General features: G+C 40.5%; 1 protein-coding gene across 1 annotated transcript in view; it reads right to left on the reverse strand.

The window, feature by feature from the left end:
- DOCK8 (dedicator of cytokinesis 8) overlaps positions 1 to 13,948 on the reverse strand; it is a 192,716-nt gene that overhangs the window by 45,645 nt on the left and 133,123 nt on the right. Inside the window, exons 28-32 of the mRNA XM_049772796.1 lie at positions 11,293 to 11,462; positions 7,812 to 7,957; positions 4,870 to 5,052; positions 4,054 to 4,183; positions 1,783 to 1,870 (exon numbers count right to left, since the gene is read on the reverse strand). Coding sequence (XP_049628753.1) covers positions 1,783 to 1,870; positions 4,054 to 4,183; positions 4,870 to 5,052; positions 7,812 to 7,957; positions 11,293 to 11,462 — 717 coding nt within the window. The remainder of the gene's footprint in view (positions 1 to 1,782; positions 1,871 to 4,053; positions 4,184 to 4,869; positions 5,053 to 7,811; positions 7,958 to 11,292; positions 11,463 to 13,948) is intronic.

Here is a 13,948-nt window from a genome sequence, read left to right on the forward strand (position 1 = left end):
TATCCAGAAACAATGAAGATGAGGACCAGGAGGACCTGCCCAAGATATGAAACTTGCCACAAATAGCAGTAAGTGCAATTAGGATAGTGAATGGTCAGTTCACTGTGACAATGATAGAACTAATCACTATAGACAAGAACTGGGTGCTGAAAGGAGAAAAAGTGATATGCAGAGTACACCTTCACTAGGAGGAGTGCAAACCATAGTGTCAAAAATAAAAGGCACATAAAGACACATATCTATACTATATATATTTAGTATAAATATATGTATATACTGAGAAGAGAGAGAGAGAAAGAGCGAGGAGGTAAAATTCCTGCTTCAATGGCAGTGAGGAGGGTAGGTGGGAGGAAAAATGGGGTCATCGGTGGCCTGATATGTGCACTGGTGAAGGCTGGTGACAGAAACTCAACCATGAACAATTTTGTAACCCTGGTGCTTAAATAAAGTAATTATATAATAAAAATATTTTGGAAAATTCCTTTCTTCTATTTTTTTTGTGGGATGAGGAGGACTCAAACCCAGCAGTGCTCAAGGGCTATTCTTAGCAGTGCTCAGGGAACCATGTCGAATGCTGGGGATCAAAACTGGGCTGATGAGCCAAAGCGATAGCACAGCCCATGCATGAAGCTGACCTGAGTTTGATCCTGGGCATCCCACATTGTCCCCTAAACACCACCAAGAATGATTCCTGAGTGCAGAGACAAGAATAACCCTGAGTGTTGCTCCAAAACAACGACAACAACAACAACAACAAAAAAAATCTTTTTTTTTTAACAAGGCAAGCACTCTATCTGGTGTACTATTGTTCCAGCCCCATTGTCTTTTTTTTTGGGGGGGGCACACCCGATGACGCTCAGGGATCACTCCTGGCTATGTGCTCAGAAATCACTCCTGGCTTGGGGGAACCATATGGGATGCCAGGGGATCCAACCACGGTTAATCCTAGACTAGTTCAGGCAAGGCAAACACCTTACCGCTTGTGCCATCGCTCCGCCCCCTATTATCTTTTTAAAAATGTATTTACTATATGTGAATTTAAACAATAAAATTTAAGTCACCAAGTAATGGGGAAGAAGGAAGATGTAGACTAAAAGTGACTTTAGAAGGGTGGTGAAAGGTCTTGGCGCCTTCAGTGGTGAGGGTATAATAACTTTGTACATCAAAGTCATAAGCATTAATACTATTGTAACATGCCTGACTACAATGAAAAGTTTTAAATAGATAAAATATGTATTTACTATATGTTGTAAGAGATTTAAGATTTTACATTAAAACCAAGTGTCCACCCCAACTTCTGTTTGCTTAGCATTCTAAGTATTTCTTGTGTCATTAAAATACTTAAAATTTTAATGTCAACCTAATATACTGTCATGTATTTTTTATTATTAAGCATGTAAAATATTTTAAGATGACTTTTATAATGCTCACATAAATATCTCAGAATAAACATCTTTTCATATGTTTCAAGACAAGAACTACAGGTAGAAATGACATGGTCTTGGGTACCCTCCCTATGGTTAACTTTTGTGAAACCCTCTGAGGTGGCTGACTCTAAGTTTCCTTTAATGCTTATCAATGTGAGAAATATTTCAGAACTAAAAATCATCACTCTGTATGCCCTGGTTTATCCTGGGTCCCCGGATAAACTAAATTTACACAGATTGTGTTCTTTCCTTTTCTGACCCCAGGAAGGACTGGGTTGTTTCAGTAATTCAAGTAGCCTGGGAAGAAGGGTTTTGGATGGGAGGTAAAGGGAGCAGAAGTTGATGGGTGACTCACTTATCTAGCTTCTCGTTAGCTTGTCGCCACTGTGTCTGCTTTTTCTTCCATCTCAAATTTTCATTTAGGCCTTGAAATCGGTCATTCGCTAGAGGTTCAAAAATGCATAGCAAGAGTGTGATTAGTGGGAAACCATCCAATCCAAGATAACCCGGAGTTCCATCCCTGAGCCCACCAGAAAGACAGCATTCGAGAACACAGCACCCCTCTCTCTTGCCTTGCCTCTTATGTGCATTTGAGGGTTTTCTGGAGCCACACCCAGGTGGTGGGATGCTTTCTGAAGAACTCCTGACTTGTTGCTGAGCATGTCTTAGAAGCACAGGGATCTCAGAAGCACAGTGAGAAACCCCCTCACTGACTCTCCCAGAAGCATACAGGTGCTGACTGAGGAGACCAACCACTAGAAATAAACCTGAACTCCTCTACATCTCTCTGTCATTGGGCCCTGTGGGCTCACTGCTGTGTTTGACTTGGAGAGCCGTGAGCCAGTTTTATCAACATCAGTGAGCTGAGCCTTTTCAAGGTCAGATCTGGAGGATTGAAATATTCTGAGACACCAGAGAAACATGCATGCTATAGTGCCCTGAACCATGACTGAAGGACAGGACCTTGGAGCCTACCTGGTTCAATATGGAATGTAAATTATCTGGGCTGTTAAATCCTTTGTTGGGTATTTGTGAATCCAAGAACAGTCCCCAGAATGAGAAATTACTTCCCATTCCCTTGTCCCCTTTCGGGGGGAGACCTTGGTAATATTTATCTGCAGCAAATAATAATCCACACAGACAAGAAAGATAGGGTGTAAAAGATTGGGCAAAGAGAGCAAGAGAATCCTCTTGCAGCCTGCAGCTTTCGCAAAAGGACCCCTTTCCCCTCTCCATCAAGCTATTTATTGCCAACTCCACAGCACCCCCACCTGGAAGGGCTAGGTGGGGCAATAGTCACAGAACAATCCTAAGGAAATACTTTTATATACAACAATTCCAAGAATAATCTTATGGAAACTTTTTCATATACTACAATGGAAATCTCTCAAAATAGTAGAAATGGAGTGCTGATTTGATCCAGTTATCCCACTTCTAAACCATCTATCCCTGCTACCTGTCCCAGCACAACATTGATTTAAATTTAAAGAGGTAACTATACACTATCTTAATTGCGGCTTTAAACACAATAGCCAGGATGTGGTAGCAACCCAGTGGCCAACACAGATAAATAAGTAAAGAAGTTGTGGCAGGAGCCAGAGAGATATTACAGAGGGTAGGGTGCTTGCCTACCCAAGGTTTGATCCCCAACATCCCATATGGTTCTCCAAGTACTTCCATACATAATTTCTGAGAGATAGGAATAACTCCTGAGCATCTCTAGGTATGGCCCCCAAACCAAACCAAAATAACACGAAAATATAAAAAGAGACATGGTGGCATATCTACACAATGGAGTGCTATGAAGTTGCCATGCAGTTTGTGGAACCTTGGATGAAGCTGGAGGGTACCATGCTGAGTGAAATAAGGGCAAATTCTGAATGGTGTCAGTCATCTGTGGCATACAGAGAAACATATCTGGGTAGGGACAATAACAATAGATAATAAACCTCCAATACTAGAATATTGATCTGTGAGGACCAAATTAGTGGGGAGGGAAGGTGAGAGAAAAATAAATAGGCTTCTGGGAAGTAACACGAGGACAGAAGTGAAGTTTATCAAACACTTCAATGGTGCAGTCTATACTAAAACCATAAGCATCAATCTACAAAGAATGAGGGTAGGGTGGAGTGGGAGGGAAGGAGCATTGGACTGGAATGAACATAGGGATGAGGGGAGGATCATAGGCACTTCTATGGCATGGGTGGGCAGTAACTTTGTACATCAATGCTAGAAACCTGAGGCCAGAAAAATAGTACAGTGGGGAGAACATTTTCCTTTCACATGGCTTAACTTGGGTTCAATCCCTGGAATCTGCTGAGCCCACTGGGAGTAATTCCTGAGTATAGAACCAGAAATAACCTCTGAACACTACTGGGTGTGGCCCCAAACCAAAAAAGCAAGAAGAAACCATACCAGAAATCTGAACTCTATTGTAACCCAGTAACCTAAACTCCTTTCAGGAGGCCCTGATGGGGCCTTTAAGCAAAAGAATCTTCCTCCTATGAAATGATAACTAAGTCTTGAGAAAGAAACAGTGAATTCTCTCATGGGAAGCCCATATCTGGATGCAAAGGATGATTTTTCCTGAAGGAAATAAGTAGGAGCTGCCCCCCCCCCCACATACCTACAATCCGCCGTCGCATCATCTCCCCTCGAGCTCCTTCTCCACGAAGCAAAGCCTCCTCCAACCTGGCCTTGGCATCCCTGGACTTCTGCAACACCTGAGTGCTGACTTTGTCAGAGCTCTGTTTCCCCTGCACAGAATACAGGTAGAAAGACATTGAGTGTGGGAAGAACAGTCCATGCAGAGAATCCTGCAAATACATCCCTCAGAGTCAGGCTGAGCTACAATCCCGCTGTGGCTGATGAAATTCTCCCCGCTGAAGGCAGAGATCTGATCCCTGTGGGACTGTCCTCTTCTTTCACACTGCAAACAATTCTGGATTTTAACACAGAGATAAGAATAAAGAATGAGGGGCCAGAGTGGTAGCACAGCAATAGGGCTTTTGCCTGGCATGCGGCTGACCCAGGACAGACCTGGGTTCAATCCCCGACATCCCATATGGTCCTTCAAGCCAGGAGTGATTTCTGAGTATATAGTCAGGAGTAACCCCTGAGCATCACTGGGTATGGCCACAAAAACAAAAAACAAACAAAAAAAAAGAATAAGAAATGGGGGCCAGAGTGATAGTACAGTATGTAGGGTGTTTGCCTTGCATGCAGCCAACCCAGGTTCAATCCTTGGCATCCAATATGGTCCCCAAGTATTACCAGGAGTAGTTCCTGAGTGTAGAGTAACTCTTGAGCATTGCTGAGTGTGGCCCCAAAACAATAAACAACAAACAAAAGTGGCTTCATTGCCTAAACAAAGCCAAATAAGTGAAGAAACAAGAATTGAAATGATGGGAAGAACAGTTGACACACACCATCCCAGACTCACTTTGTACTCAAAACAGGAAACACAGATAAAGAGCAGGTCTAAGATCCTGTTGAGCTGCATTGAAGGTAGGTCAGCAATCCACTTCCTGATGAGGCTCTGATCCGCATTTTTCATGATCCAAAGGAAGCAAATCATGAGGTTTCGGGTGGTGTCGGCATTAAGCATGTTGTACTGCTTGTAGGGCTGGAAAGAGGTAAATTGGGAGAGGGAAACAGGCAGGAGGCTGAGCAGCAGGAAGAATGCAAGTTTAAGAGAGCAGTCTTGTCTGAGGAACTATCCCCTGAAACTCTGCCTTTAAAAGAGAGAAGCCACGTTTTTTGGTAAAGGGACTTACTTGGCCATTATATCCACCCGTGTAACTCTGACATGGAGCAGGGTGGTACCACCCCCTTCAATCTCAGTGCTAACGTACTCAAACTATTTCCTCTTGAAGCTAGATACTGAGCATAACCCTGACTGGTTCTAGAAATATACAGACTGTTTAAGATTTAGCTTCTTATTATAATATATTTGCAAATGGAATATAGAAATAATATTCAGGGGCCGGGCGGTGGCGCTGGAGGTAAGGTGCCTGCCTTGCCTGCGCTAGCCTAGGACGGACCGCGGTTCGATCCCCCGGCGTCCCATATGGTCCCCCAAGAAGCCAGGAGCAACTTCTGAGCGCATAGCCAGGAGTAACCCCTGAGCGTCACAGGGTGTGGCCCAAAAACCAAAAAAAAAAAAAAAAAAGAAATAATATTCAGCTGTAACCCAAAAGAAATTTGCATAGAATTAGAGCATTATGTTGATCAAAGGAGGAGGAAAATTAAAAGAGATTAATAGAATTACATAGCTTTTAAGCCAGTGATTTGGCAACACTATGAAGAGGTTACCAAGTCATAGTAATGAAACAGATAACTTTTTGCTTTGGTGTTTGGGGCCACAACCTTTGACACTCAGGGGTTACTTCTGGTTATATGTTCAGAAATTGCCCCTGGCTTGGGGGACCATATTGGATGTTGGGGGATCGAACAGCGGACCATCCTAGGCTAGCGCTTGCAAGGTAGATGCCTTACCTCTAGCACCACCTCTCCGGCCCCGAAATAGATAACTTTTGAGGATGGTTTCATAGAAGATGAAATCATGCAATTTGCCTGCTACTTCATGGAAGAAACTAGTGAGAATCATGTTGAAGTCAGCCAGAGGAGAGGGATAGACAAAGAACTCTCTCTCTCTCTCATATGTGGGATATCAAAGACCACAGTAAGGGAACAACAAATGGTCAAAGCAATAGAATCTGAGAACTAGTCTTTAGAACAGAGCTTACCAGGGCAGTGAGATGTGAGAAGTGGGATGGGGATAGTGAAGCAGGGGAATGGGAGAGAGGGAGGAACTCTGATACAGTGGTGGGGGGGAATGGGTGTTCTTCTGGTGGGTGTGGTGCTGGGATGTTGTATACACAAAATGCCATGATGGATAGTATTTTAAAATTGTAAGTGATTGGGGGCTGGAGTGATAGTACAGCAATAGGCCTTTGCCTTGCATGTTGCCAACTCAGGACAAACCTGGGTTCGACCCCCGGTATCCCATATGGTTCCCTATCCTGCCAGGAGCGATTTCTGAGCACAGAACCAGGAGTAACCCCTGAGTGTCACTGGGTATTATACCCCCCAAAATTTGTAAATAGTTTTGATAAAAATTAAAAAAATAACACATAACAGATTTAGCTTCTTTGTCAATGTATAATGTGCTATGGATGGCTCAGAATATCAGTTAAATCTATATTTGATTAGAGACTTCTGTAATAGGACTTTGACCACAATATTCTCCTGGGGTTAGGGTGTGGGTCCTAGGCTGTTTGGTTTAGTATTTTGGCCAAATGTGTTCATTTCACAGGGATGAGCACACTTTCTGTTATGCATCCAATCTAGCACATTCTGTGGGTGTACCCTCTGTCATGTGGCAAAACTAATATGAATTGGAATGCAGCGGTCACCTCATGATAACATACTCTGAATATGTCAGGGAACAATCACACCAGAATGGGGAGAACAAAGCCTAGGAAAGTATTTTCACTTGACTTCTTCTGAGGATATCATGTGTACACATGATATTATAATTTTATAACTTCCCTCAGGTGACTTTTTTTGGGCTTTTGAGTTTCTCACTGGAAGACAAACAGCAATGTGAAAGGCATGCATCACCCAAGAGGCTACCTTTGGCAAGATGGGTGCTTGAAAAGTGGGAGACATTAGGAATATTTCAGTATGATAAGCACGCAATATTGATCAGCCTATGGAAGGAGTGATGGCAAATCTCAAGCATCTGTTCTCTTTCCTCTCACACTCTCTGCATGCCAACTCTGGTGATGGGGCGGTACTGCAGGCTGAGGCGCTGTCTTGGCAAAGGGAGCCTCAAAGCACACAAGGGAACAGATCTACACCCACTGCAAATTAATTAGAGGTATGTTCCCAAAGGAACCCTCCTTTAGACTGACTATACTCCACAAAAGAACACATTCAGCTTTCCATAGACTCCTGGGAACTTTAGAAAATCTAAATCTTTCTTTTGAAAAATCTAAAATCTTTTACCTTACGTGATCAACACAAATAGCCAGACCCTTCAATTTTTTTCCCTGAGCTTCTGTAGGAACCTTTGCTTGGCCACTTGAGCAGTGATCTCAGTGTTTCCCAAGTCCCCTTTCCTTGGTTTTGTGAACCTTGCACTGAGTACCACATTTGATTTGTGGGTCTCTTGCTATTGCCAGAACCGTGCCTGACTGTGCATCAGCTTCCGCCTCAGCATTCCAGGGCAATGATGATTTCTTCTAGCATTAAACAAAAGGCGGAAGTTTCCTGACCTGCTTGGTGCTGAGTTCTGTTGGTGAATATAATGGGAAGCCCAATAGGCAATGGAGAAAGACACAGAAGGAAATGAAATTGGAGGACTGAGCGGCAGTATACCAAGGAACAGAGCATAAGGCCACTTGTCTTCAGATTAAAATGATTCCCGGCTATGGCCAGAGCCACATTCTGGTTTATTGCACAGTTTCCTTCTTGTTCTTCATCGGAGCCACTGGAACGATTTTTCCCACCACGAATGTCTGCTGCTGCAATAGAAAAGTTTATCATTAGTTTTTTTTTTTTTTAAACAACAACTACCTGGTTTCTTGTATTTAACCAACAGAAGGGGAAATGTGTGCCCACCTTACACATCTGCACATAGCTTTACCCCTGGGCACTGCTGGGTGTGGCTTTGAAGACCAGGTCACTCAGGTAACCTTTGGAACTCCAGAGCATACCCATCCCCAAATAATCGTCTTTAAAAACTTTAGTGCTATGAAGTATGATGTTTTCCTGTTATCCTCTACCCAACACTCAATGATCCATTGAGTGACTGATATTTATTAGTCACAGTGAGGATGGTTATTTAGAACCTGACATTTAGCATTATTTATCATCTATGAAAAAAAGCACAGGAAGGTTAATAAAGGGGATAATCTAATCTAATCTGCCAAAACATTTATCCCCTTTATTAACCACTCAGGGACAACTCTTAACAGTGCTCAGGGAACCATATGTGGTGATAGGGACCAAATATGAGTTATAAGTGAATAAGGCAAGGACTTACCCATCATACTAACTCAGAATTATTACCAAAAATATGTCTTGAAAGTTTTGAAAATTTATTTTCAATCAATAAATATAAATACAAATAAATATAAATTTATTTTCAAATAAATTTTCAAAACTTTCATGACATATTTTTGGTAATAATTCTGAGTTAGTATGATGGGTAAGTCCTTGCCTTATTCACAGATAACTCATATTTGGTCCCTTTCACCACATATGGTTCCCTGAGTACTGCTAAGAGTTGTCCCTGAGTGCAGGGCCAGGAGTAAGACCTGAGCACAGCTGGGTGTGACACTGTTTCGGGAACAAATAAGCAAATAAGCTATAGATTTTCAAATAAAAATTTCTAAAATCTTTCAGGTGTATTTCTAGAAATCATCAGAAGGCTTGAATTACATCTCTTGTTTTTATTGTTTTTATTTTATTTATTTATTTATTTTTTTTGGTCTTTTTTTTGTTACACCTGAAGATACTCAGGGATTACTTCTGGCTCTGTACTCAGGAATTACTGAGTTAAATTCTACAAAACAATTTGGAACTCAAGTTTCTTTGAATTGAGGGAAAAGCAAAAGACTACTCTCAATTGATCAAAATATTGTGTGTGCATGAGTACGGAGGGGTGTTGTTGTGTGGAAAAGAGTAAGAAGATGAAATTATCTTTGCAGGTACCAGACAAAATGCTTCTATTTGGAGAAGAGTATAGAATTGTTCTCCGTTTCTTAGTTCATTTTACACAGTGCAAATACATTTGAAAGATGCACAAATGTTATTTAGACCATTTATCTTTTCTTCTTGGAGCTAAGTAGGAAATTTCTACCCTTAGAATGGCCATTTGATGCCAAACACAAAGTTTTTCTGATATGATAGATTTTCCAAAGATACCATGACAGTATTATTCTTTGTAACATTATTTGAGTCTGTTTCTTTCTTTAAACATTCACAAAAACACAAAGATAGCAAGGTGTAAGAGCAGCAATCATCAAAGGGGGTAACATATTGACTCTCATTCTTGTGGTGGGCTGTCTTTAATCAAAATCTATCAGCCAAACAATGAACAAATCAATCAGCAAACAGACAAATAATTTCTAAATAAGTAAGCATCTGCAGTATTTCTTTTACTTAAACAAATAACAGAATATAGAGGTGGGATATGATTCAATGCTAGAGGCATGTGCCTTGCATCTGTGGGGTCTTGGGTTCGATCCCTGATACCATACCAATAACAACAACAAAATACTTTATAAAATAAACATAATACAGTGAGTAACATGCTTGTCTTGCATATAGTCAACCTGGGAACCATCATGGTACCCTATAGATTTTCCTGAGCAATGCCAGGAATGACTCTTGCCCATAAAGCCAGGATTAAGTCCTGACCATCACAGGATATAGCTTCAAATATAGGGAGAAGAATTTTTTATTAATATATTTATTTAAGCACCATGATTACAAACATGTTTGTAGTTGGGGTTTCAGTTATTAAAAAAGAACACCCTCCCTTCACCAGTGCAACATTCCCACCACAAATGCCTCTAATCCCTACTCCCCCACTCCCTCATGTATTCGAGGCAGGACATTCTATATCTGTCACTCACTAAGCCATTGTCATGATAGTTGTCAGTATAGTTATTTCTCAAACTGAACTCACCATTCTGGTGGTGTTGCATGAATCATGGCTAGTCCTTCCAACCCTCATCTCTATTAGCTCTGGGTATTAGTACAATAATGTCTTTTTATTTTCTTAAATCCTATAGATGAGTGAGACTATTCTGTGTCTGTCTCTCTCCCTTTGACTTATTTCACTCAGCATAATACTTTCCATGTCCATCCATGTATAGGAAAATTTCATGACTTCATTTTTCCTGATAGCTGCAAAGTATTCCATTGTGTATATGTACCACAGTTTCTTTTAGCCACTCATCTGTTGTCAGGCATCTGGGTTGTTTCCAGATTCTGTGCTATTGCAAAGAGCACTGCAATGAAAATATACGTATAAAGAAGGCCTCTTTTTGTATTGTGTTTTTGTATTCCTAGGGGTATAACTCTAGGAGTAATATAACTGGAACAATGTCCAGGTTTTTTTTTTTTTAGGAATCCCCATATTGTTTTCCATAAAGGCTAGACTAAATGGCTTTTCCACAGCAGTGGAATAAGAGTTCCGTTCTCCATACATCCCCACCTGCACATGATTGTTCTTTTTTTTGGTTTTTGGATCATACACGCAGTGCTTAGGGGTTACTCCTAGGCTCTGGCTCAGGAGTCACTCCTGGCAGGCTCGAGAGACCATATAAGAATTCTGGGACTCAAACTGGGGTCTGTCCTGTGTTGGCCGCGTGCAAGGCAAATGCCTTACTGCTGTGTTATCACTTCAGCCCAGCACTGATTGTTTTTATTCTTTACGATGTGTGCCAGTCTCTACGGCATGAGATGGTATCTTATTATTGTTTTGATTTGTTATGATTAGTGACATGGAAGATTTTTTTCATGTATCTTTTGGCCATTTGTAGTTCTTCTTTGAGGACTTGTTTGTTCATTTATAATGGGGAGAAGAAATTAATAAACATTCCCTCAAAGAAGAAATACAGGTGCCCAAAAGGCACATGAAAAAGTGCTCTACATCACTAATCATCAGGGAGATGCAAATCAAAACAGCGTGAGATATCACAAAAACAAAGAAAGTATTAGGCTTATGTCCAAAAGGTCTGCAGAACGCAAACATATCAAACCTAGAGCTAATGCTAAAAAGTGAGGTATCTGGCAGGGGTCCACTCAATGAAAGATATCTGGAGATGGAAAGAGAAGGCATAACTACCTGTAAAATCATACAGCTGCGGCAAAGCGTCCAGAACGATGCCAACCAGAGGTAGGTAAAGGGCAGCAATTTTGACCTTCACTTCTGGTTTGACACAGCGTGGATCCAGATCATGGGAGCTGAGCAGGCTGTGGATGGCACTTACTGCTTTCCTTTGCACTCTGCTGATCCTGTTGGCACAATGAGAAACCTAGAGTTTACGGCAAAGGGAGATTATCAAAATGTTTTTAAACTATTAGGACCATGAGAGATTTCCCCAGTAATGGGAGAATAATGTAAAGATCAAGAAAAACAAGATAGTAGTCTGCATGGCGGATGTACCTATGGCACTAGCACAATGCTTTATAATTTTTAAGTCAAATTTAAAAAGACTTCATTTCATTCTGCTGTTGAATGATATTCCATTGTATTTACCTATTTATCAATTGTTATACAAGTTTCCAAAATGTTTCCACATTTTGGTTATTATTAATTATGAATGCTATTATGAGTACCTGTTTAAGTTTTGTGTAGATGTAAGGTTTTCTTCTTTTGGGGATATACATCAGAGTAGAATCATTAGATCAGATGGTAACTCTGTTTAACTTTTAGGAAAAAAAAGTACCAAACACTCTTCTTTTTTAAACATTTGGGCCACACCCTGAAATGCTCAGGGCTTACTCCTGACTCTTCACTCAGAGATCATTCCTAGCTGACTCAGGGGACCATATGAAGTGCTGAGGAATCAAACCTGGGTAAGCCACATACCAGGGAAGTATCCTACTCACTGTCCTATTGCTCTGTCCTTCCAAACTATTTTTAATGGTTGGGGCTGAAGTGATAGCACAGTGGGTAAGGCATTTGCCTTGCATGTAGCCAACCTGGGTTTGACCCTTAGCATCCCATATGGATGTAGACCCCTGAGTCTGCCAGGAGTGATTTCTGAGTACAGAGCCAGTCATGCCTGAGCACCACCAGGTGTGACCACCCAAAAAAAGCCAAAACAAACTCTCCCAAAAATATTTTTAGTGGTGGTTACATTACTACCAGTGGTGTAGGAAGATTACATTTTCTCTTTATCTTTTGTAGTTTTATTTAGTATTGTTTATCAGGGAAGGGTATTGGGTTTTGTCAAATGCTTTCTTTTCAGCTACTGAGATGACTGGGTGGTTTTTGCTCTTTAATATATTTAATATATTCCTATCATATTTTATATCAACCAATTTTCAGATGTTAAACCCACTCTTACATTATTGGGATAAGTTAATACCTACTGAATACAATCCTGTTTATTTTGTTGTATTTAGTCTGCTATTATTATGTAGAAGATATTTATACTCATTTTCACTTGGGTCTCTAGTATCCTTGTGATATCTTTGTTTATTTTTGTTTCAGGTAATGTCTGTCTTAAGTTGAAAAACATGTCCTACTGTATTTTTGGAAGAGTATGTGAATAGTTAGAATTAAGTTCTTAGACATTTGTTGGCTTAATTAAAAGAGGGTAGTCATTTCCACAAGATTGAAAAACACTGCAATAATTCAATAATGTGTACATGCTGACACCCCTGGTAAGAGGGGTAACAGGGGTAGAACTTGGAGCTAAAGCTCCTTCCACAAGTTTTGCTCTTGAGATGTGTTTCATTGGCTCTCAGATCCCAGAAGGGTGCATGACTGTGGATCTATTACAAGGAAGTACTAACTAGAGAAAATATTTTACAAATATGAGTTTTTCAGGGGTTTTAGTCCTTATGACAAAATCTATGACAGTATTTTGAATGACTTCCCAGGAGAATGACTGACAATGCACAATCAGGAATAACTGTTGCCAAAAAAGTGACATTTTTCATTAGTTACTCTCTGTGGGGTAGAAAAGGTGTTCTGTGTGTGTATATGTGTAAAATGTATCTACTTGATTGAACATAATTCCCCAATGGTTTTTGAACATGTTTTGTTGATAGTAACAATAAAATAATAAAAATGAATAAAATAATGACAAATAGATCATTAAAATAGTAACAGTTTTGTAAGGAATCAGATCAGATGTCAAAACTTTTGTTCCTCAGGCCTCCCCTAAAGAATATGGAAAATAAAATGTTATGCTGAGACAAATACTGAAGAATACTTTCAGAAACCACATGAAGCAGAGTAAAGTTCCATTAAAAAAAGTATGTATTTGAGTTCAATATCACAAAGATAATTTTCTTGGTACGCAAGCCTCCTTTCTTAGCACCCTTATTAGTATAGAGGTCAGTACATTTTGTGTTGCTATCGAAATATATTACTTATTAGGTAGAAGTTCTACTAAAATATTTTTTGAGGGAGCTACAGCCGGTGATGCTCAGGGGTTACTCCTGGCTATGCGCTCAGAAATTGCTCCTGGCTTGGGGGACCATATGGGATGCTGAGGGATCGAACTGCAGTCTGTCCTAGGCTAGCACGAGCTGCTCCAGCCTCTCTACTAAAATATTGAGAGGAGTTTGGCATTGAATTAAGAAGATAAAATAAGAGCTTTGGAACACCACGAATGCATTGAGGGCCTGAACTTGTGAAAGGACAGAATTAAGAGCTCGGACCATGAGTTTTCTAATGCTGACTTATAAGCTGACAATGAAGTACATTTAGTTAGAAGATTAAGAGGTGATGAAGCACTTAGAATTCACTTATAATCAAACTTACA

Source organism: Suncus etruscus, chromosome 1 (genome assembly GCF_024139225.1).
Source record: "Suncus etruscus isolate mSunEtr1 chromosome 1, mSunEtr1.pri.cur, whole genome shotgun sequence".
In the NCBI taxonomy this organism is placed as follows: domain Eukaryota; kingdom Metazoa; phylum Chordata; class Mammalia; order Eulipotyphla; family Soricidae; genus Suncus; species Suncus etruscus.